The 26,059-nt window shown below is 40.5% G+C and overlaps 1 protein-coding gene across 2 annotated transcripts in view; it reads right to left on the bottom strand.

The window, feature by feature from the left end:
• RALGPS1 (Ral GEF with PH domain and SH3 binding motif 1) overlaps nucleotides 1-26,059 on the bottom strand; it is a 417,852-nt gene that overhangs the window by 242,947 nt on the left and 148,846 nt on the right. For both annotated transcript variants that reach the window (XM_084649908.1, XM_084649907.1), the window contains one exon: nucleotides 20,888-21,014. In XM_084649908.1, coding sequence (XP_084506034.1) covers nucleotides 20,888-21,014 — 127 coding nt within the window. The remainder of the gene's footprint in view (nucleotides 1-20,887; nucleotides 21,015-26,059) is intronic.

The following is a 26,059-nucleotide window of genomic DNA, read 5'->3' as shown; positions in this document are numbered from 1 at the left end:
GCATGGTCATGACGGTGGCCATACATCTGGCCATGGTGTCTGAGGCATACATTGATACAGTAAGCCTATCTTAATTATGTCTTTAGGCTGCTCTCTCTTGTCATGAGGGAGCTCTGCTAGGAAGGGAGTCTATCACGGAGTGGCTGGCCCCTTTAAGGGGAATCAGGGCCCAGTCTACCTGTGCAGGTTTCTATAAAAACAAACATCTCAGCCCTGCCTGTGCCATAATTAGCTAACTCCTGTCTGGAGGGGATGGAGTCAGGTGATCACCTAATGATCATAAAAAAGGATGATGAAACTCAGAGAGAGGAATAACTGGGAGCAGGTTGAGCTCCTGGGAAGGCCCTGAGGCAGGGTCTGCAGAAATCAGGAAACTCCAGTGAGAGGGATTCCAGGGAAAGTAGCATGGGAGTCAGTGCTCTACAATGGAGCAAAGAAAGAACTGAAAAATTAGCCCAGAAGGCAGGCTGGAGAGTAGCCCAAGAAGGGTGGAAGAACTTTTTGTTTGGACTTTCAGTTGGACTTTTGTTTTCCCAGGAGTTAAATTTGCATAGTGACTTGGTTGGAGGGCCAAGCCATAACACCAATTCTGAGCTGTGCGGGAAAGGGGAGCCACTAGAGGAAGAAACTGAGGCAGGGACTGTCTGCTGAACCATGTTTAACTAGAAGGTGGCACAATGGGATAGTCCATGAGAGAGGCACTCTGTCCTAATTGAGAAAGTCATGCTTAGTTAGTGGCAATTAGCCACATATATTTGCAATGAAGCTAAAGTGCATGGACCAGAAGCGGACAGGATGTCACATAGCCTGTGGGACTTCTCTGTAGTGATCACTGTTTTGATCTCTCATGTCTTGGTACTCCTCACAAGCAGCTCTTGAAACACTTTATAGTCATCCAGTGCCAGCCCCATAGATTCATAGATATTTAGGTCAGAAGGGACCATTATGATCATCTAGTCTGACCTCCTGCACAATGCAGGCCACAGAATTTCACCCACCACTCCTGCAAAAAAAACCTCACACCTATATCTGTGCAATTGAAGTCCTCAAATGCGAAGGACATCACTTTGTCCAGTGACGAAATAGAGAGATACTTTGGTGGTGAGATGAGGCATTGTGTTGCTCTGCCCATCGATCTAGCTCCTCTCCTGTTCAGGGACGCAGGTGAGGAGAGAGACCTCTGCCTCAGTGATGGAGACTGGCTTCTCAATGCCTGTGATGGCGTGCCGTTCCCAGAAGCTGGGAATGAGCGACAGGAAATGAATCACTTGATGATTACCTGTTCTGTTTATTCTTTCTGGTACACCTGGCACTGGCTACTGTTGGAAGACAGGATACTGGGCTAGATCATTGGTTCCCAAACTGGGGCATGTGCCCCCCTGGGGAGGCGTGAAGAAATTCCAAGGGGAGGCATGAGGCTGCCGGGCCCTTGAGCTTGTGGCCGGGGAGGCTAGCCCCCGGCCCCTCCCCTCCTGTCCACCCTCCCCCACTGCCATGCTGCCACACAGGCAGCACCGCTTGCGCCCACCCACCTCCCAGGCTTTCCAATAAGCCAATCCTGCCGCTCTGAGCGGCCTGGTAAGGGGGCAGGGGGGCTGGATAAGGGGCAGGAGGTGACGGGGGGGCAGTCAGGGGACAGGGAGGAGTTGGATGGGGTGGAGGTTCTGGGGGGGTGGTCAGGAGACAGGGAGCGGATAGGCGTGGGAGTCCTGGGGGGCCTGTCAGGGGGCGGGGTGTGAATAGGGGTTGGGGCAGTCAGGAAACAGGCAGCGGGGGCGGTTGATAGGGGGTGTGGTCCCGTGGGGGGGTGGTCAGGGGACAAGGATCAGGGCGGGGGTCAGATGATGGTAAAGAGAGGTGGGGGGTGTGAGGGTTTCTCAAAAATTAAAAAGGGGGCGTGATGCCAAAAAGTTTGGGAACCACTGGGCTAGACAGACCTTTGGTCTGACCCAGTATGGCCTGTTCCTATGTTCTTATCTCAGAGAGCCAGCTCTACAGCTCCTCCCTTTAGTAGGTTTCTTTCACTTCTCCCCAGACCTAGATTACCTCTTCACCCACCGCACTAGTCTGCCCCTCTTCAGTTGTTACAGCCAATATATATAAGCAGCTGCACCTGTGCCAGCCAATCAACTGCTTTCCAGTCGGGCGCTCCTTGTAGCAGACGTTACTCTCCTGCTTCTTTAAAATGGTGCCTTCAAACTGGGCTCAAGATCAGAACTTTGTGGACTTGATTATTATTATGGCTGTCAAGCGAATAAAAAAATTAATCGCGTTTAATCGTGCGATTAATCATGCTGCTAAAATATTTATTTTAAATATTTTTGGATGTTTAAATAGATTAATATCAATTGCAACACAGAATACAATGTGTACAGTGCTCACTTTATATATATTTTTGATTACAAATATTTGCACTGTAAAAAACAAAAAAATTATTTTTCAATTCACCTCATACAAGTACCGTAGTGCAATCTCTTTATCATGAAAGTTGAACTTACAAATGTAAATTATGTACAAAAAAACCTGCATTCAAAAATAAAAGAATGTAAAACTTTAGAGTGGGGGCTGTGGAAAGCGGCGTAGGCCGAGGGATGTGCTGACCGCCCTTCCCGCAGCCCCATTGGCCTGGGACAGTGAACCACGGCCAGTAGGAGCTGCAATTGGCCGAACCTGTGGACACAGCAGGTAAACAAACTGGCCCAGCCCGCCAGGGGCTTTCCCTGGTGGGCCGCATGCCAAAGGTTGCCGATCCCTGCTTTAGAGCCTACAAGTCCACTCATTCCTACTTCTTGGTCAGTCAATCACTCAGACAAACAAGGTTGGTTACAATTTGCAGGAGATAATGCTGCCTGCTTCTTGTTTACAGTGTCACCTGAAACTGAGAACAGGCGTTTGCATGGCACTGTTGTAGCTGGAGTTGCGAGATATTTATGTGCCAGATGTGCTAAAGTTTCATATGTCCCTTCATGCTTCAACCACCATTCCAAAAGACATGCTTCCATGCTGATGATGGGTTCTGATTGATAACGATCCAAAGCAGCGTGGACTGAAGCATGTTAATTTTTATCATCTGAGTCAGATGCCACCAGCAGAAGGCTGATTTTCTCTTTTGGTGGTTCGGGTTCTGTAGTTTCTGCACCAGAGTGTTGCTCTTTTAAGACCCCTAAAAGCATGCTCCACACCTCGTCCCTCTCAGATTTTGGAAGGCACTTCAGATTCTTAAACCTTGGGTCGAGTGCTGTAGCTATTTTTCAAAATCTCACATTGGTACCTTCTTGGCATTTTGCCAAATCTGTTGTGAAAGTGTTATTAAAATGAACATGTGCTGGGTCATCATCCGAGACTGCTATAACATGAAATATATGCAGAATGCGGGTAAAACAAAGCAGGAAACATGCAATTCTCTCCCCTCCATCCCCCCAAGGAGTACAGTCACAAATTTAATTGACGCATTATTTTTTTAACGAGCTTCATAAGCATGTCCTCTGGAATGGTGGCTGAAGCATGAAGGGGCACACGAATGTTTAGCATATCTGGCATGTAAATACCTTGCAACGCTGGCTACAGAAGTGCCATGCGAACACCTGTTCTCACTTTCAGGTGACGTTGTAAATAAGAAGCAGGCAGCAGACTCTCCCATCAATGTAAACAAACTTGTTTGTCTTACCGATTGGCAAAATAGGAAGTAGGACTGAGTGGACTTGTAGGGTCTAAAGTTTTACACTGTTTTGGTTTTGAGTGTAGTTATGTAACCAAAAAAAAATCTGCATTTATAAGTTACACTTTCACAATAAAGAGATTGCACTTCAGTGCTTGTATGAGGTGAATTGAAAAATACTATTTCTTTTGTCTATAATTTTTACAGTGCATATATTTGTAATCAAAAATAATAATATGAAGTAAGCACTGTGCACTTTGTATTCTGTGTTGTAATTGAAATCAATATTGAAAATGTAGAGAAACATCCAAAAATATTTCAAAAATTTCAGTGCAGTGAATGAGGCTGTTTTCTGTTAAGTTCACTTATTACAGAATTTGAAAGACGTGTAGTGAATAAGACAGGGAATTGCACGAAGGAAACAGATGGGTTTATGGTTTATTATTTTTATTATTTATTTGTATTATTGTAGTGCCTAAGAGCCCAAGTCATGAACCAGGGCCCCATTTTGCTAGGCACTGTACAAACACAGAACAAAAAGACAGTTTCTGCCCCAACAAACTTATAAGCTAAGTATAAGATAAGACAGTTGAATGACATCCTGAATGGGTACATATTTAATATTACCATCACCACTCAACATGTAACCCCATTCCTTATTCAGTACACACTATCCAAAACCTACCTGGAATAATAATTTATTAATTTCCTCACAGGCCTTTCTATGGTGCTCATCACAACAAGTGAAATGGACTGATGGTCTTATCTCCATTGTACAGATGAGGAACTGAGGCACAGAGGAAAATATATACAAAATTGTCTAGTGTCCACTAATTTTGGTTGCCTAACTTGAAACACCTATGGCCTGATTTTTCAGAGTAGCTAGCGTTTTTACGGCACGTTCTATATTCAATGCACAACTTCCATTGATTGATCTGGACATGGCAGCGAATGAGGACAAACACAGGGATGTATTTTAGGTGGCAGGTCAAAACCTTAGTCAACTTAACCCAGGGGAGGGCATTATTCACGCTGTCACACATGCTCTCACATACCAGTCAATTTAAGTGAGTTCCAGTGCAGGGGTTACTGGGTTCCTACCACATAAACCATAACTCAGGGTAGACTTTCCTCAGCCTACAGCTAGGACTTCGCTCACTCATCTGATTCCTACCACTTGCCCCACAAACCCCTACAAAGGGGACAGAGGATAGCAAAGGGGGGGTATTTCAGCCTGTGAAAGCCAAAAGGTCTCCCTTATCCCATGCACTCAACACCCATCAGCAAAATCCCAGGTCTTTTACTTCAGAGAACTGTTCCTTTTATCCTTTTAATGACACTGGAAACTGGCTGTAAGTTGTGATGAACTAATATCCCTACTAAGTAATACAACTAACTACTAAATCCTACTCCTATTTAATATAACTGTGTCTCCAAGATGCTGTGAGGAAGGTGAAAAAACCCACCAGGCCCACACCAATTTGGCCCCTACAGGAACAAAAAATTCCGTCCTGACCTCAAAAAAGGCAATGAGTCAGACCTTCCGCAGCCACAAAACATCGCTCCAACACTACCAGAGTGAGGCTGCTGACATGGAGCAAAAAAGGCTCCATTCAGCCCAGACTACAGTTTAAATTAAGGAAAGGGGAGAGTGAGGGACCAGTCAGCTCCTCTCCTGCCCCAGCAGGCCAATGAGTGATTAGAGACTCTGGAGGGGGAGGAGCCACCGCTGCATCCCTCAGCTTACATTCTTCCCCTTTCTGTTGGGGCTGTTCTTATCACCATCAGCCCCATCAAGTTTTCCACCCATTGAGCAGGCACTTCAGTTGCAGTTATGAGTGCTCAGCACTGCTGCAAACCAGATCCCAGGGTGCTCATGTTAAGCACCTAGAAAATGAAGAACACGCAATGAATGAAAGGTTTTGACTTTTCCAGCAGTACACAGGAACTCTGTATCAGAGGCAGGGATAAAACTAAATTCTCCAGGGTGCAATTTCAACTGTCTTAACCATAAGACATCCTTTTTCTTCCTGCAGCCCCTGCCTCGTTAATCTAAACCCCTTTCAAAATCTGCAAAAAATGAGGAACGGGTCCTACAGACAACAGCCTCATTCACTATAGAACCCTAATTCATTTCCCCAGCAGAGTTTACTCTGTACTCTGAATGAGGCAGGGATCCTGTGGAAAAATAGTATTTGATCATGTAATTAAAGACTGTATCATACTGCATACACACAAGGAGGGTACATAAAGGTTGCATAGGCAACCTTAATTCTGGCATTTCCTAACTTTTAGAAGCTTGACTTTGCAACTTTCACTTTCTTTTATTGTAGCTTTCTATATAACATTTCTATGTATATTATAAACCTGAAACCAACATGCAATGCCCCTAACCTAAAATAAAATTACGTGATTTTTTATTGCACCCCTTTCATTCCTTTCTTCTAGCCCTCATAACTGTGTAGAAAAGCTTCAAAAATGTGACCAGAGTATAACCTAAAGGTGCAGAAACCAAAACACAAAATGAACTCCAATTTATTATTTTTAAAAAATCTTATTATTTTTCAGCAAAGTACATGACTTTTTGAGGCTTGACTCAAGTTTTTGTGAAAACTTAGGGGCTTAGCAAGTCTGTACAAAGTAGGTATTAAACAAATGTATTAGTTTCAGGAGCTATTTAGATGCACTTCATGTTAATAATTTTTGTAGTATTAAATATGTCTGTATCTGTATAGTGTTCCCTGAAATAATCCACAATAAGGGTTAACAAGACAGTACTCCAGTAGATTTTTAAAAGTAATATAAAAACCCCCCATCATTGGGAATATATAACTGACGCAAATGACCGGTAAAGGAAAGAAAACCTTTTATAGGTTTTGGAAAAGATTTCGGAATAAATCTCCTCAAACACTTGCTTCCCAAAACCACAAATATTATGCTGTATTCAGCTAAAATTGAACCTCATGATCTTTAATATGAATAAAGAAGTATTTCCCCTCTCTCCTCCTAGAAATAGAAATTACAGACAGAGAAGGACCCAGAAATATACACATTTCCTTTGATACTAATACTAATTTATTTTCAGCTCTCCTTATTGCTTTGTTTGCTTCTTGACTATGACATGTTGCCATTCTCCCCCATACAAAGATAGACCATACATTCTAGTATTTTTTTAAATTCACTTTGTGCTTTCAGATGTTGGATTTGCTGTTTGCCCTCACTAAAAGTCACAAGAAATACAGCTGCTGCCTATGTTAAAATTACATCATTTGTTAGTTTGTAGAGTTACAAAATTAATTTAGTTTCTTGCATACCTCACTTCCATGTGTGTTGAGATCATGCCAGTTAATTGATTTTAATGTAATAAGAGTATACCACACATTAGCAGGGTTAGAGGACTACCCCTCCGTTGGCCTGTATGCTGTACTGGAAACAGTATATGCTGGCACTCCAGAACTCACAGTGGTCAGAATTTTCTAATAATGATGCACAGAGGAACTATTTACTGGCAATCAAAGTCTCTCTCAGGAAAGGAGATGAATGCATTTACAATGAGGAAGACTTTAACCCTGGAAGCTCTACATTCAAGTCCACTGGATGGAAATAAAATTTAAAATCCAAACTGAAGTCAAAGTAATTACATCAGGCATAAATTTGACCCCAAGTCTTTATCATCATGGCTTCCCTTGATATACAACTATTTTATCATGAAAATACCAAGGTCAGAAATTGTAAAGTTCATTTCAAATAGTGTAATGTATAAAGGTACACGAGCAAGTATATAAATTACTTACTTCTGAATTATGCAGCATTATTGTAGATGTGTTGGTCCCAGGATATTAGCTAGACAAGGTGGGTGAGGTAATATCTATTATTGGACCAACTTCTGTCGGAGAGAGAGAGACAAGCTTTTGAGCTTATACAGAGCTCTTCTTCAGGTCAAATTCAATCTGTGTGAGCTCAAAAGCTTGTATCTCTCTCACCAACAGAAATTGGTCCAATAAAAGATATTACCTCTCCCACCTTGTTTCTCTTATTTCTGAATTGTCACTTCCAGATAATTAAAACACTAATTCTTAGAGTCAAGTTCAGTTCCCCTAATTCAGGCACTGCTCCCATTGACTTCAATAGGAGTGGTATTTGAGAACCTAAGAGTAGAATATATACGTAAGAACTAAATATCCCTGTCACGTCCCACTGCTGTCCTTTCAATATTGCCAAAGGGACACAATCACTTCTGCTCCACTATTTCCAGTACGTGAAATGATTCTAAGATGATTATATGTTGTGGTCATTTTGAAATGAATCTATATTCTTCAGTAACAGTTCAATTCAAGATTTAATAATTAAAGATATTGTACACACACCACCAGACACAATACTGTAGTGGTTTACCTCTTAGCCCCACAAATAAAATAAAATCAACCAAGTTGAGTTTAATGAAAAAGCAAAATAGATTTTGTTTTGGGTGCCATCCCCTAATAAGCAGATTGCCACAAGGGATACACAAAATTGATACACTCCAAGCCAACTAATAGAAATGGGTAAAGACCATACTGTATCTTTCTCACAGTAGGGTAAGCAAGGTTACCCTGACACATTCTCAGCATGCTAGGAGCTGCACAGCTGAATACTACCAACAGTGTCCAGATAAAAGTTTATCTCCCTATTATTAAAGAAAATTGCTGGAGAAAGCAATTTTCAACTTTCATACTTAAATGTCCATTTCAAAGAAGTCCTTCCATGAAACTCTTCTGTCATCACTCAGGGCTGTTATACCCATTGTTATATCCAAAGAAAAGGAGGGTGACCCTTTAATAGTTTCTCTACAAGAGAAACTATTAACTACACAATAGAATAGCACACCCTACCCGGAACACACACACACACCTTTGTCTTCCCTATGGTACACAGTATGAAAAGACCACCTTCAATGAAAATTGGAAAATTCAGTGACCAACCACAGGACCCATAAATTTTCATACAAGACTGCAATTATTTCCCAGACCAACCTACGGCTAAATGCTTCCAACACTCCAGACCACAGTCTTGCTGATCTCAAGATTTTTCTAACTTGGAAGATCTGTCTGAAAAGAAAAAAATTCAACTGCAAAGTTTTAAAAATAGTTTAAAATAGTGGTTTTAAACATGGAAAAGACTAAATCCATTTAACATCTTACAGAGAGTGTGGTTATGAATATTATTTTACTTGCTTAGACTGTGCTCATTTAAAACTTCAAGCAAAGTTTTAATTTTTCTTTCCAGTTACACAAACACACACACATTCAATAACTATGTTAATGTAGAGTTAAGGTGGACAGTACATTGCAGTAATTTAGGGTAAACAATATTACAGGGATGTTGTAATTAGCCCAAAACCCATTGATATAAACCCAGGAAATTAAGTTAAGGTTAAACTTAAATCTAACAGAAATCCAAACATATTAAGGTAAGAAATGCACAATTAAAGCAACCAACCTTAAGTCTGCCCTTTAGTGGCACCATGAATGAAAAAAGGGGAAAAAAGCTAATGTGTCTTTAAAAATCAGTTTTATCTAATTTTAAACAAACTAACACATGTTCCAGACTTTAACTATGTTGGAAATTTGAAGTCTGTTATTCTGTAACGGACATACTTAGGGGCAAAAATAAAGTTGTAGCACTGGGTACTAAATTCCTTAAAGGACCCATTTTAATTAACTGTAAACTCTAAAATAAATAACAGCTCTACGTGTTAATTCTGAGAAAAACGTATTCTGTACTCAAAGAGTAAGTGATGTAAATTTGGAGAGAGTATACTGTATTTTTCATAATTTTAAAGCCAGAAGGGAAAATTAAATAATCTAGTCTGATTTCCTATATAACACAGGCTATAGAATTTCATCCAGTTATCCCAGTATTGAGTCCAATTATTTAAGTTTGAATATCTTCCAGAAAGGGTACTAGTCTAGATTTGAAGATACTGAGATGGAGAATCCACCACCTCACTTGCTAGTTGCTCCACTGGTTAACTACCCTCACTGTTAAACAGTTGTGCCTTATTTCTAATTTGAATTTGTCTGGGGTCAATTTTCAGCTATTGGTTCTTGTTATGCCTTTTTCTGCTAGAGTAAAGAGCCTTTTAGTATCCAGTAATTTCTCCCTATGAAGATATTTATACATCGTAATCAAGTGACCTCTCAATCTTCTTTCTGATAAATTAGACAGATTGAGCTCTTTCAGTGTTTCACTGTATGGCATTTTCTCTAGCCCTCAGATAATTTTTATGGCTCTTTTCTGCACTCTACCCAATAGTTCAACATCCTTCTTAAAATGTGGACACCAGAACTGGACACAGTATTCCAGGATCAGTCTCCTCAACACTGTACCCAGAGGTAAAAATCACCTCCCTACTCCTATTCCTCAATCCCAATTTTCATTCAAGGATTACATTAGCTCTTTTTGCCATAGCATTGTATTGGGAGCTAACGTTCAGTTGCTTGTCCACTATGACCCCTAAAATCCTTTTCAGGGTCACTGCTTTCCAGAATATAGTACCCCCATTCTGTAGGTACAGCCTGCATTCTTTGTTCATAGATGCATGACCTTGCTTTTGGCTATCTTAAAACACATTTTGTTTGAGTGGGCCTAGTTTATCAGGAAATCCAGATTACTCTGTATGACTGCCCTATTATAATTACTTGACACCTCGTACTGGACAGCAGATCACACTCATGACACAAGGACATAATTCTGTTTCTTTCCCAACATAAAACAGAAATATTTATTGAACACGTCAGCCTTTTTCTGTAGTAATATTAAAATTCTACAATCTCTACCAAGTATTGAGCCTATACCTTTGTTAGGATTTCTTCTGTTCCCAATATACTAAACCCGTGCTTTAAGTGCGTAACTCAACTCCACATTAACTAAAGCTTCCATAATGAGACAAAGTGGTGGCACATACATATAACCTGCTGACGGCCTGTTGAGTGGCCTTTGTAAAATGAGTTTGTTACCACTTGCTACTCTGGTTGAAAGTCTTAAGAAGAGAGACTAAACACTGAATTGAGATGGAGAATACATTTTCCCTTTAAAAGTAACTCCTCCAAGTCATATATGGCACATTAGTAGGAGAGAGGTATATGGGGAAGTTTGCTGCTGCCTACATTGTACCTGTTTTGTCCTTGTTCTTCAGTCTAGTACCAATACTGTATTCACTAAAGAACAAATTGTCAACAACTGTCAAATGTACCATTAGATCTGGTACTGGGAAATAACATGGAGTCAGCATGCACAAGTAATAAGTACTGAACAAGGAGCAAGGGTGGTAATCAAGGTTAGGTCAGTATTCCAATTGCAAACCTCCTTTTTAAGGTACTTCTAATTTTGCTGTGAGAATTTTTACACTAGAGCTTGGAGCAAACAAACTTACCCCAAAGGCAGATGTACTTTTTCAGTGAGAGATTGAGTTTGTGTGCCCAAACATACACATTTTTAGAGGTTTTTTTTTTTTTTTTTTAAAAATCATTCTGCTTGTTTTAAAGCTTTATGAGTGTTTTATGAGTTTTCAAAACCTGCAAGTTATAGTGATACTTGTTTTTTTGATAGCATTACTTTCAAATGAATATTTTTATGGGGCATTGATCTAGAATGCACCTTAGAGCACTGGAGTAATATGGAAGAAACATATTGACAGTAACAAAGTCACTTAATTCAGAAATGCAGTTTTGCAGTGCCCACGCACCAATGTTTTCCAAATTAAATTTCATAAAGATTTAGCAAGTGGACATAATGCACAGCTAATGTTTATAACCTGCCACCAACCCAGTTCTGAGACTGAAAGAAAAACAATAAAAAATTCATTCTTACATAGATGAGTAATAACTCATAATTCTTAAATACATATTTTCATGAGATTAAAGATATGTTTATGACAATCATTCCAGAGTTTTCAGGACAGATGAAATACCACAAATTTTAAAACTTACTAAAGATGGCTTACAAAAATCATAAAAAAGTAGGGCTGTCAATTAATCACAGTTAACTCACGTGATTAACTCAAATTAATCGCGATTAAAAAAAAATTAATTGGGATTAATCATAGAGTCATAGAATATCAGGGTTGGAAGGGACCTCAGGAGGTTATCTAGTCCAACCCCCTGCTCAAAGCAGGACCAATCCCCAATTAAATCATCCCAGCCAGGGCTTTGTCAAGCCTGACCTTAAACACTTCTAAGGAAGGAGATTCCACCACCTCCCTAGGTAACCGATTCCAGTGTTTCACCACCCTCCTAGTGAAAAAGTTTTTCCTAATATCCAACTTAAACCTCCCCCACTGCAACTTGAGACCATTACTCCTTGTCCTCCCCCACTGCAACTTGAGACCATTACTCCTTGTCCTGTCATCTTCTACCACTGAGAATAGTCTAGAACCATGCTCTTTGGAACCACCTTTCAGGTAGTTGAAAGCAGCTATCAAATCCCCCCTCATTCTTCTCTTCTGCAGACTAAACAATCCCAGTTCCCTCAGACTCTCCTCATAAGTCATGTGTTCCAGACCCCTAATCATTTTTGTTGCCCTTCGCTGGACTCTCTCCAATTTTTCCACATCCTTCTTGTAGTGTGGGGCCCAAAACTGGACACAGTACTCCAGATGAGGCCTCACCAATGTCGAATAGAGGGGAACGATCACGTCCCTAGATCTGCTGGCTATGCCCCTACTTATACATCCCAAAATGCCATTGGCCTTCTTGGCAACAAGGGCACACTGTTGACTCATATCCAGCTTCTCGTCCACTGTCACCCCTAGGTCCTTTTCCGCAGAACTGCTGCCTAGCCATTCAGTCCCTAGTCTATAGCGGTGCATTGGATTCTTCTGTTCTAAGTGCAGGACCCTGCACTTATCCTTATTGAACCTCATCAGATTTCTTTTGGCCCAATCCTCCAATTTGTCTAGGTCCCTCTGTATCCTATCCCTACCTGCCACCGTATCTACCACTCCTCCTAGTTTAGTATCATCCACAAATTTACTGAGAGTGCAATCCACACCATCCTCCAGATCATTTATGAAGATATTGAACAAAACCGGCCCCAGGACCGACCCCTGGGGCACTCCACTTGATACCGGCTGCCATCTAGACATGGAGCCATTGATCACTACCCGTTGAGCCCGAAAATCTAGCCAACTTTCTACCCACCTTATAGTGCATTCATCCAGCCCATACTTCTTTAACTTGCTGACAAGAATACTGTGGGAAACCGTGTCAAAAGTTTTGCTAAAGTCAAGAAACAATACATCCACTGCTTTCCCTTCATCCACAGAACCAGTAATCTCATCATAGAAGGCGATTAGATTAGTCAGGCATGACCTTCCCTTGGTGAATCCGTGCTGACTGTTCCTTGCTCACTTTCCTCTCATATAAGTGCTTCAGGATTGATTCCTTGAGGACCTGCTCCATGATTTTTCCGGGGACTGAGGTGAGGCTGACTGGCCTGTAGTTCCCAGGATCCTCCTTCTTCCCTTTTTAAAAGATGGGCACTACATTAGCCTTTTTCCAGTCGTCTGGGACTTCCCCCGATCGCCATAAGTTTTCAAAGATAATGGCCAATGGCTCTGCAATCACAGCCGCCAATTCCTTTAGCACCCTCAGATGCAACGCATCTGGCCCCATGGACTTGTGCACGTCCAGCTTTTCTAAATAGTCCCTAACCACTTCTTTCTCCACAGAGGGCTGGCCACCTACTCCCCATGCTGTGCTGCCCAGCGCAGCAGTCTGGGAGCTGACCTTGTTCGTGAAGACAGAGGCAAAAAAAAGCATTGAGTATATTAGCTTTTTCCACATCCTCTGTCACCAGGTTGCCTCCCTCATTCAGTAAGGGGCCCACACTTTCCTTGGCTTTCTTCTTGTTGCCAACATACCTGAAGAAACCCTTCTTGTTACTCTTGACATCTCTTGCTAGCTGCAACTCCAGGTGCGATTTGGCCCTCCTGATTTCATTCCTACATGCCCGAGCAACATTTTTATACTCTTCCCTGGTCATTTGTCCGATCTTCCACTTCTTGTAAGCTTCTTTTTTATGTTTAAGATCCGCAAGGATTTCACTGTTAAGCCAAGCTGGTCGCCTGCCATATTTACTATTCTTTCGACACATCGGGATGGTTTGTCCCTGTAACCTCAATAGGGATTCTTTGAAATACAGCCAGCTCTCCTGGACTCCTTTTCCCCCTCATGTTATTCCCCCAGGGGATCCTACCCATCAGTTCTCTGAGGGAGTCGAAGTCTGCTTTTCTGAAGTCTAGGGTCCGTATTCTGCTGCTTATCTTTCTTCCCTGTGTCAGGATCCTGAACTCGACCAACTCATGGTCACTGTCTCCCAGATTCCCATCCACTTTTGCTTCCCCTACTAATTCTTCCCGGTTTGTGAGCAGCAGGTCAAGAAAAGCTCTCCCCCTAGTTGGCTCCTCCAGCACTTGCACCAAGAAATTGTCCCCTACATTTTCCAAAAACTTCCTGGATTGTCTGTGCACCGCTGTATTGCTCTCCCAGCAGATAGCAGGATGATTGAAGTTGCCCATGAGAACCAGGGCGTGCGATCTAGTAGCTTCTGCGAGTTGCCGGAAGAAAGCCTCATCCACCTCATCCCCCTGGTCCGGTGGTCTATAGCAAACTCCCACCACTACATCACTCTTGGTGCTCACACTTCTAAACTTAATCCAGAGACACCCAGGTATTTCTGCAGTTTCATACCGGAGCTCTGAGCAGTCATACTGCTCCCTTACATACAGTGTTACTCCCCCACCTTTTCTGCCCTGCCTGTCCTTCCTGAACAGTTTATAACCATCCATGACAGTACTCCAGTCATGTGAGTTATTCCACCAAGTCTCTGTTATTCCAATCATGTCATAATTCCTTGCCTTCACCAGGACCTCCAGTTCACCCCGCTTGTTTCCAAGGCTTTGTGCATTTGTATATAGGCACTTGAGATAACCTGCTGATCGCCCCTCATTCTCAGTATGAGGTAGGAGCCCTCCCCTCACAGACGTTCCTGCCTGTGCTTCCTCCCGGTATCCTGCTTGCCCACTTACCTCAGGACTTTGGTCTCCTTCCCCTGGTGAACCTAGGCTTATAACAATAGAATACCAATTGACATTTTTAAAATATTTTGGATGCTTTTCTACATTTTCAATATTTATTTCAATTAAAACAGAATACAAAGTGCACAGTGCTCACTGCATATTATTATTTTTTATTACAAATATATGCACTGTAAAAATTATAAACAAAAGAAATAGTATTTTTCAATTCACCTCATACAAGTACTGAAGTAGTGTCTCTTTACCGTGAAAGTAACTTACAAATGCAGTTTTTTTTTTTGGTTACATAACTATACTTAAAACCAAAACAGTGTAAAACTTTAGAGCCTACAAGTCCACTCAGTCCTACTTCTTGTTAAAGCCAATTGCTAAGACAAACAAGTCTGTTTACATTTATAGGAGATTCTGCTGCCTGCTTCTTATTTACAGTGTCACCTGAAAGTGAGAACAGGCATTCGCATGTCACTTTTGTCGTCAGAGTTGCAAGGTATTTACATGCCAGATATGCTAAACATTCGTATGCCCCTTCATGCTTCAGCCACCTTTCCAGAGGACATGCTGATGAAGCTCCTTAAAAAATAATGTGTCAATTAAATTTGTGACTGTACTCTGGGGGGGTGGGGGCACGAGGGAAATGAAGAATAGCATGTCTCCTGCTTTCTTTTACCTGCATTCTGCATATATTTCATGTTATAGCAGTCTCGGATGATGACCCAGCACATGTTCATTTTAATAACACTTTCACAACAGATTTGACAAAATGCCAAGAAGGTACCGATGTGAGATTCTGAAAAATAGCTACAGCACTCGACCCAAGGTTTAAGAATCTGAAGTGCCTTCCAAAATCTGAGAGGGACGAGGTGTGGAGCATGCTTTTAGGAGTCTTAAAAGAGCAACACTCTGGTGCAGAAACTACAGAACCCGAACCACCAAAAAAGAAAATCAACCTTCTGCTGGTGGCATCTGACTCAGATGATGAAAATGAACATGCTTCAGTCCACGCTGCTTTGGGTCGTTATCAATCAGAACCCATCATCAGCATGGAAGCATGTCTTCTGGAATGGTGGTTGAAGCATGAAGGGACATATGAATCTTTAGCGCATCTGGCACGTAAATATCTTGCAACTCCAGCTACAACAGTGCCATGCAAACGCCTGTTCTCAGTTTCAGGTGACACTGTAAACAAGAAGCAGGCAGCATTATCTCCTGCAAATTGTAACCAACCTTGTTTGTCTGAATGATTGGCTGACGAAGAAGTAGGAGTAAGTGGACTTGCAGGCTCTAAAATTTTACCTTCTTTTATTTTTAATGCAGTTTTTTTTGTAAAAAAATCTACATTTGTAAGTTCAGCTTTCATTGTAAAGAGATTGCACTACAGTACTTGTAGGAGGTGAATTGAAAAATACTTTTTTTTGTTTTTTACAGTGCCAATATTTGTAATAATAAATGAATATAAACTGAGCACTGTACACTTTGTATTCTGTGTTGTAATTGAAATTAATGTATTTGAAAATGCAGTGCTAGAATTAAGTTCTTAAAAATGTATTTGAGAAGCAGAGCCTAAGCCACGGCTGTTCCAGGCAAAGGAATGTGGTTCCATCTGCTTGAATGTGTGTCTGACGTAAATTGGGTAAGGGGTGACCAAAGACAAAGAAAAGCACAATTACATACAAGGTAAACAAAGCGATCAGGAGATCGAGTGGGAAAAGATGAATATAATCTCAATGGGGATGGAGAATGTACCCCCAGGAAGCCTTCCTGCCTCTTGACCCACCGTCAATGAACTTTGGGCAGACAGCAGTGTGTCTACACCCCAGCAGGAGAAAGAAATTTGGTCTGGGCTTACTTTTCAAAGAATACATTTCAAAGGTTTACTGGGCTATAAAAACAGGGGTTCTGAATCTCTAATGATAAGCAATTGAATCACCTGATTATATACAATATTACTGTATTATCAAACTGTATCAAGCAAAGTGACAGGTTTCAGAGTAACAGCCATGTTAGTCTGTATTCGCAAAAAGAAAAGGAGGACTTGTGACACCTTAGAGACTAACCAATTTATTTGAGCATGAGCTTTCGTGAGCTACAGCTCACTTCATCGGATGCATACCGTGGAAACTGCAGCAGACTTTATATACACACAGAGATCATAAAACAATACCTCCTCCCACCCCACTGTCCTGCTGGTAATAGCTTATCTAAAGTGATCATCAAGTTGGGCCATTTCCAGCACAAATCCACGTTTTCTCACCCTCCACCCCCCCACACACAAACTCACTCTCCTGCTGGTAATAGCCCATCCAAAGTGACAACTCTCTACACAATGTGCATGATAATCAAGGTGGGCCATTTCCTGCACAAATCCAGGTCACTTTGGATGAGCTATTACCAGCAGGAGAGTGAGTTTGTGTGTGTATGGGGGTGGGGGAGGTGAGAAAACCTGGATTTGTGCTGGAAATGGCCCACCTTGATTATCATGCACATTGTAGGGAGAGTGGCACTTTGGATGAGCTATTACCAGCAGGATAGTGAGTTTGTGTGTGTGTTTTTTGGAGGGGGGTGAGGGGGTGAGAGAACCTGGATTTGTGCAGGAAATGGCCCACCTTGATGGTCAAGGGTGGGGTGGGAGGAGGTATTGTTTTATGATCTCTGTGTGTATATAAAGTCTGCTGCAGTTTCCACGGTATGCATCCGATGAAGTGAGCTGTAGCTCACGAAAGCTCATGCTCAAATAAATTGGTTAGTCTCTAAGGTGCCACAAGTACTCCTTTTCTTTTTGTATCAAGCAAACTCTTTTATGAAAGCCTGTGACACACTGGTGATTAATATCATTGTGAAATGTCTGCATTAACACTACGTGAGGAATTATGAATACGCAGTGATATTATGTTTTGAAGTCTGTGACCAAACACAGGGAGAAACAGGTTCTCTCTGTCAGGAAGGAAAGCAACTAACAACCGGTCTGAAATATAAATTAAACATTACTGAATCAAAACAATAGAAGCCCATTTACATACAAATCAGTAAGGGATGGGAAGACAAAACAGGAAGGGAATAACAGCAGGAAGCCTTCCTGACTCCTATAACATGGTTAATGAAATTTGGGAAATATGAGCAGAAACAGAAAGCTATTTTGGGACCCACAACGTGGGGGATCAAGCGGCCAGAGCTCTTGATTTCAAAGGGGTTGAAGTCTCTGGAAACTAAATACAGGTGAGAAATCTGTTTAAGCAAAGATTGTAATTTGCTTGTTAATTTTTAGTCTTGGAAGCATATTTTCATATTTGTTTGCTTGTAACTATTTCCGTCTTTATTCCTTATATTTGGTATCACTTAATCCCATGTCCTTTTGTTAAATAAACTTTTTACTTTTATAATAAACCATATCAGTTCTATAATTGAAATATGAGCGTTTTGTCAAACCACAGTTCAATTAATGAGCTGCAGCGTATCGTCTCTTTAAAGGAGCATCAAATTTAATACTTTCTGTGAGTATTCCAGGAGACAGCTGACCACTGTTCGGAGATATCTCTGGGGAACTCAGTAGTTGTGGTTTACTGTTTGTTACTTGCAAGGCAAGATTCGGACTGGTAGAGTCCTGAAGAGTTTGCTGGCAAGGCAGACAAGTTACGATGTCAGGGAGTTGTCACACAGCTTAGCAGTAGCAAAACTCTCACTTGGTGAGAATTAGAGGGGTAACACAGTTACTCACAATTCTAGGAACCTGAGCAGATTGTCACATTAGCAGACGGTTTGGAGGAAATTCGGGACTGGGCGGGAGGTGTTGGGGTCACTCTGCAAAAAGTAACTGGGTGGTGAAAACCAGGGTGTGAAGTGCATGTTTATAAGCTGGCAGTTGGTGCCAGGGCTGTGAGCCACCGCAGCATAGCAATGAAGGCACCCAGAGTTACAGGGCAGGTGGTAACAACCCTTACTGGTCTAGGTTAAATCCCAAAGCGTCAGAACGTCCAACTTAGGGTAATTTAAAAAAAAAAAAAAAAAAAAAAAGCTTCAGCAAAGGTTGTTTAGCTTCTTCCAAGAACTAGGAGACAATACATTGTTTTGCCAGTGTTAAAATATTCTTACAACTCTTTTGTTGTGAAACTCTAGTACCTCCATGTTTCAAACTTGCCATGAGGATTGCTCTGGGGACAGAGAATCCTTTTGCTGTCTTGGTGAAAATCCATTCAGCTTCATTCAAGTTAAAAGCCTTTGAAAACTGCTGTTTGCATGCACTCAGTGGAGGCTTGTTAGAAGCTGGCAGCAAAATTCTGTAAAGATTTGGTCTGCACTGAGCATGAAAGCTCTAATTCATGGCTACAGGGATGGAGAAGGACTTTCCTTATATTGTTCCTTCTGGTTGCTGCAGCTGCTGTGGAATGGAACTGAGCAATGGAATTGAGAGCAGGAAAACCATCTCTTTTGTGTTCTCAATACTCTTGTTTGCTGGCACGCAGGCGTCACAAATGCGACCATTTGTTTTCTTGTGCAGATGCACTATGATACCGTCTTTCATCACACAATTACACATTTTTTCCACATGATCCCTGCCTCATTTAGTGCACAGGATGGATTGTGCTCAGGGAACGAATCAGGGTTGTGTAGTGAAAGAGGCTGTTGTCTAAAGGACCCTTCTCTCACTTGTTGCTGAAGTTGGAAGATGTGTAGTGAATGAGGCAGGGGACTGCAGAAAGAGAAAGGATGATCTTGTAGTTGAATGCTATTCTGGAGAACTGGATTCTATTCTAGCCTCTGCTGCAGAGTTCCTATAAGATGCTGCCTGTATAAGTTAAACCAAACTGTTAATAGGTGGCCAGCAACTGTGCTCAGTTTCTAGATACTCTGCCTGAGACAACTGAGATAGTTGGTACTATCTCTATTTTACAAATGAGGAACTGAAGAACAGTGAGGTTAAGTCCAAAATTGTGAGGTGTCCACCAATTTGGGACATCCAACTTGAGATGTCTAGGGCATGATTTTTTCAGAACACTTAGTATTTGTATAGCATTTTATACATTCAAAGCATAGCTCCAATGAACTTTAGCTGTACTTAGGTAATAGGTCCCACCACTTGGTGTCAGGGTGGGAGATGAGGATGGGGAAATGAAGTGTGTGAAGCACGAGTGTGTACAGTTGTTCCCTCGGCGCAGTTTGAAACTGGATCGGCTGCAAGGCGCGCAGCTGGCTCGGAGTACAAAGGGAAGGAGGACGGGAAGGCTTACAGGGCAGGGGCTTGATGGAAATATCCAGAGGGCCTGGGGTGAGGGGTGGGCGGGGGGTGCCCTCTCGCAGGACCTGCTAGAAGTAGACCCAAGAAGTGGGCAATAAGGCTGCCTCCACCTCCTGAAGTGCGCGCCAGGGAATTTGAAGGGTGGAGAGCTCCAGGCGCCAACTCAGCACTATAGGAGAGTGATCTTATTGGGTGATGGGAAGTGTTAAAGGCCCCTCCCCCACTGCTAAAGACCCCTCCCACAGTCTGGGGAGGAGTTACTGAGCCCAGAACTCAACTAAAGTCGGGGGACAATGAAGAAAAGGGCAGAATCCACTGACGCAGAGAAGGAGCTCTGCCACACCCCGTAACCTCCCCGTTTTTTTAACTGAAGGGGTGTTAATGGGCTTTACCTTGAATAGTCCCTTAGAATGTGTGTTAACTACTTCTGCTAAACAATCTGTTCCATCTTATATTTATCTGTAATGCTCTGAATACCTTTTCCAGACCTGAAGAAGAGCTCTGAATAACTTGAAAGCTTTTCTCTTTCACTAACAAAAGTTGGTCCAGTAAAATATATTACCACACCATCTTGTCTCTCTAACAAAAACTTAAATTTAAGACATTCCTGAAATGCAATCCTCTTGTAAATTAAAAAGAGCTATGATCCACATTAAACATTGATGTATTTATATTTTCAGATTTAATGTGAAGATGAAAACTCTGCAAGTTCACGGTGATCTTAGACACTATTACACCTTAAAATCCTTCACTACCTTTAATTTTTCTGAACAACAAACTAAGTGAACCACATGTTCAATATGTGGTTTGCTTCAAGTGCACTACGTTCCAGTTGGCTACTTGTCAGTCAGAAACAGCAAAGACTTCTTATTCAAAACTGAATATATTTCCACAGATACCACAACCCTGTTTTCACACCTACCTAAATAGGGAATAGTAGGGACCATCTTTAAGCTTCTGATGTACTCCCGTGTCCTCTTATAGTTATCTTCCTTAGACATTAAGTAGTCTAACTTCTCAAAGGTGGTCTTGTCTTTGCGATTTAGAAGCTAAAGAGAAGAGAAAGAAAAACAGTAAATACAAACTCAAGAGATAGTGTCACCCAGAAGACAGAAAAGCATACTACAAGGAGATTTGGTTAGATTTAAAACAAACAAACCAAAACTAGCATAATATTTGAAAGTTTTTTGCACATTAAAATAAAAGTATAGTTTCATTCTTAACTCTGAAGCTGTAGACAGATCTTTATAGTATTATTTATATATATTTTGTCAATCTATCATCTTTTATATACATTTTTACGTAAATGATAAAATGTTAACCTTAACATCATCTGTGTTAATTTTTTAAGGGTAATATGTAAAATGTTATAATCCAGACATTAACATTCTTTCCTAATTTACAGAATATTATATGCTCTTGATTTTGAAACTTAAAATAACTAATACTGAGAAAGGGCTCTCTCTCTATATGCAAGACACACCATTTCATCAGTGTCTCAAAAAAAGCACATCTATAAACGTTAACAGAGTTGCTAAAACCTTGGAAGAAAAAGTCTTAAAGTCTTAAAATAATTATATTTCTGGATAATCTTACTATTTCCTACATAATCTTGGCAAGTTACACAGAGTACAGCAAAACAGGTCAGAATAAGAGTCTGATGTCCTAAACTATGGAGGCATATATGTGTAATATACTGCATCAAAAATATTCATTCACTTTTAGCTGATTTTATATACCTGGCTAATATTTTTGAAGCCACAATTAAAAAGCCAGTTGGAGCTAGTATTGATGCATAAAAATTATGGTATTGCAGACTACTTAATATTGAGTTCTTACACTTGAATTTTAGGGTAAGAGAAAGATCTCATGTCCACAATGCTATCTGGACAGCTCCCTCCTAATATTCCAATTCTTGTTCCAGAAAGCTTAATAAAGGACTTTACAACTAATATTTTTACAATGCCAGGAGACTGGTCATAGTGATCAAGATTCCGATCCTGCAATGGATAACACATGAGTGGACTGCTTCACTAAAGCAGGAGAGCACAGTCAAGCCAGAGTGGGGCTCTGCGTGGCTGCGGCAGTCAAACTTGTAGTATCTTATTGCAAGCAGACAGGTTTCAAGATAAACCCTTTATTAAGAACGGAAACTATGTACTGAAATAAGGTAACAAAAATGCCTACTACTCTCTCAATATAACCTGTGACTGCCCTGTTCTAGGTTCCTTTGTTTCCACTCCCAAGCAGAAAGTACCTCACAGACACACCAGACTGTATGGGAAGTGTGGCATCTCTACATTTCTGGAGGAGTTACTCTATAGCCCAAACCTGTGCACTTTAAATTGAAGGATCAAGGCCTACGCAAGTTAAGAATGGTGCATACACAAGTTGAATATGAATAATGAAAAACTACACCAGTTGTCAGTGAGATTAAAAAAACTGGGGAAAATGGTAAACACAAATGAAAGGCTGCAACAGCTGGAGTTTTCTGAAATCACCTCTTTTCCCTTTTCACATTAAAAGGGATGTGAGTTTTATGAATATTCACTAAAGCTCTGATCCTACATTGCAATTCATGCCTATCAACTGTTGTACAGAGAAACATGGAGTTCTTAGGGCTCTGCGCGGATGCTTCAGTCTCCCTGGAGCAATCAAGATCTAATTTGATCTAGTGCAAAAGCTCACCACTTCCTAGCTGGCAAATTTCACTGATGTAGAAATATGCCAGCATTGTAGAATTTTACCATTTTTGTAGCTGAAATCAATTATAATGAAATTCCTTGCAGAATCTGTTTCTGATTTCACAAAAAATTCAGTGTGAGAACAAAAAACATTTTACTTTTAACAAATGTAGGAAAATAGTGATATGAGTAGTGTTAGCAGTATCAGCAATGGCAATCACAACAAAGATTGTGATGCAACAGCTTTCTAAAACATCAGAAACAACATCTTGTCTAAGGCAAAGGGAAGTTAATTTCTTCTTCCTTAGAGGATCACAATATCCCTTACTGATAGATTTCCGAAATAATGGCTTAACATTTTGCTTTCTAAATTAAACTGGGCATACATCATATATTTCATTTCTTATTTACCTAATGACATTCTGTCATTCATAGATACCTTGAAGGCAAATTTTAATGCACTAGTATATTTCACAAGGATACAAAATGTAAACTCTTAGAAACTTCTTTAAGTCTTAGTTCTGCAATCAGTTATGTATGTGCTTAGTTTCAAGGATGTGAGTAGTCCCATTGTTTAAGTTTCCCTGTTTGCACATACTTGGGACCGCTCATCACATAAACTTAAGCTTGTACTTATGTTCTTTACTGGATCAGAGCCTCAATACCAAATCTTCATACCCTAGAAGAAGCATAGGCATTTTTCTTTTAAGCATTTTAATAAAATTATATTTTAATTTTTTGACAGTTTTAACTATATAATCAATTATTTCACAGTTCTGAACAGTTAACAGCTCACCCAGTATGGATCACATTAACTTTGAATGACATGACTCCCTCTTTATTTAATGTTGTGTATCATCTAATCCTGCTATATAAACATTCTGATTTACAGAATAATTTAGCTAAATTTATTTTACATAAAAGGCTAGATTAAATTCTATTTATCCATTTAAGGTACATTTTTATGGAAAATTTTGTCTGCAAGAAAATTTCTGAAGCTGGGGTTGATCAGTATGGGCATATTTCCAAATTACATGAAAACTAGAATATGTTCTACGATATTCTGAGTTTCTTATTTAATTTTAAATCAAGAATGTCCATACAATCTTTCAAGATGGTTTAACTAACCTGATTTAAAAGCACACATTAAACTAAACTAGTGTAACTCTGCTTCTCCTGGTCCAGCAACAAGTAAGAAGGAATAGGTGGGGAGGTGTCATGTCAAAATCTGCCATACATCCAAACATACCCGTTTTGTTATTAAGCAGATGTAAACGTCTCTGAACATGACGTACTCTGAAGTGAGTATATGCAGGGTGTGTGCACAGGTGCACTTGGCAACTGAAGTCTCCATGAGGCTCCTGCTTTCATCCAAACTTTGCCCTTAGTTTCAGTGAGTGTTTCACTTTCCCAAGTACACTGAAGCAGCGCTGGGTTCCTGCAATAATATGTGAGATTGAATCTGTTGTAGGAGTTGACCTGCAGGAATGTCCTATAATTCAGATCCCAAGTTCTTTCTCCTACACTGTGATTTATCTTTATCTGAACACTCACTGTCTAGCATAAGGGGCAGGGTAATACACAATGAGGTCTACAGAAGGTACATTTTGACTGGTATAGGGAACCCATCAAAATGTGCCTTCCTACAGTCTGAAGTGGGCACATCTTGACAGGTATAGGAATCATATCAAAATGTGTCCAAATTCTAGTTTTTATTCTAGCCAAAGGGCACATTTTTATCATTATGGGGAGCCCATCAACGTCTGCCCACAATCTAATTTTACCTCTGGTCTCAAGGAATGCACGTTTGAGGGGCATGAGGCAAACATAAATTTCATGCTTGATTCTAGAAAATATTCACATTAGGGACTCTTTAATCACATAAGACGTACCAGGGAAGCAAACTGGACTTCTTGTGTTAGTGAAAACTGATCAAATAAAAAATGAAAAACAGGATCAGGCCCTTGAATATTATCATTTAACCTGAGGAAACGTTCTGTACTATGTTTAAATAACAATTCACAATGAATCCTCAATTTTAGCAATGTATCTACTGCACACTGGAAAAGCCATGACTACATTACAGATAACGAATAAAGTATTTAAAATAATACTATTTTAAAACCATGTCATTTTTAATTCTAATCTAATATTTTTTTAAGGTCACACGTGTTTGGTACCGAAGACGAATGCACATCAAGTGCATCCCAGACACTTCAGAAAAGCCAGATTTGGAAAAAAAATATTCAAAATACTCTGAGCCCAATACATTCATCAAGTTATTTTCACTGAAAAAAAAAATTACTGACTTAGAACTACTAGCCATCTTCCTGACCCAGTCTGGCCGTTCTTATGTTCCTGGTCTGTTGATTTGATTGTGTCATTCCTCTCTTTGACGCTCTCCACCGTGTTTCCATCTGCCATTGCATGAGATTTAAATAATAGCTACCACTTTCAAGATTCTCTATGAATCTGCTCCTGCCGACTTATATTTCCCTGTTGTGCTTCACATGATACCCTGCCCCTTCCACACTGCCACCAATGTTATCCTTTCCTACCCAACCGTCATCTTCTTGAATAATCTCCTCCGTATCTTTTCATGTGGCCTCATATATTCTTCAAAACATGTGCAAGACCATTACTCTCTCTGCTTTTAGACGGTGTTCCCTACAGTGGATCATGCTGATTTGTACAGTATTTCCCTTTTGTTATTACCCTTTCCTGACCTCTCTGTCTATCCGAAGATTATCAGTTCCTTGGGGCAGAGACCGTCTCGTCTTGCATATCTGGAAAGTGTCCAGCATATCATGGGTACTACAATAAACAAAAGAAATAATAACTTGAGATATTTCTGTTTTGCTACATTTGTCCTAGAGGCTGTGAATGGAACCGTTTACCCAGCTAAATAACTTTGTATGAAAGAATTAGTGTGCTCAAAATGGGGGTTCAATCTCTGAGGTTTTTCTTTACAAAAAAAATTAAAAATCAGTGTACTTGCCCCATCCCCTCTTATGGGTACATTCAAGTTTTGTGATTCATACTCTTACATAATCTGAAAGGCAAACATTTGCCACTGAATTTATATGAACCAAAAACCAGGATAGTGGAAGTACTATATTCCTAAGCTCTCCTACAAACCAGAGAGTCTTGATATATGTTTGGACTATTCTATACATCTATAAGAAACAATACAAGAAAAAAACAGTAATTGTGGATTTGGCAACCATCCTCACGTGTTAGGACAGAGTCATGCCACAGGATACTACAAACTAAAAGATACAAACAAAACAATGTAGGAAGAAGTAGGATTATTTTAGGGTACAGCAAATTTTTTTTTACCTAAAGTAGTAAAGTTTCCTTTTAATAAGGTTATTTAAAAACAAAAACGACCTCCCACTTTCCCCCCCAAT

The sequence above is a fragment of the Lepidochelys olivacea genome (genome assembly GCF_965140295.1).
Source record: "Lepidochelys olivacea isolate rLepOli2 genome assembly, chromosome: 16".
NCBI classification, from domain to species: domain Eukaryota; kingdom Metazoa; phylum Chordata; order Testudines; family Cheloniidae; genus Lepidochelys; species Lepidochelys olivacea.
The sequence above is the reverse complement of the archived record's forward strand: the minus strand, read 5'-3'. Positions and strand labels throughout refer to the sequence as shown.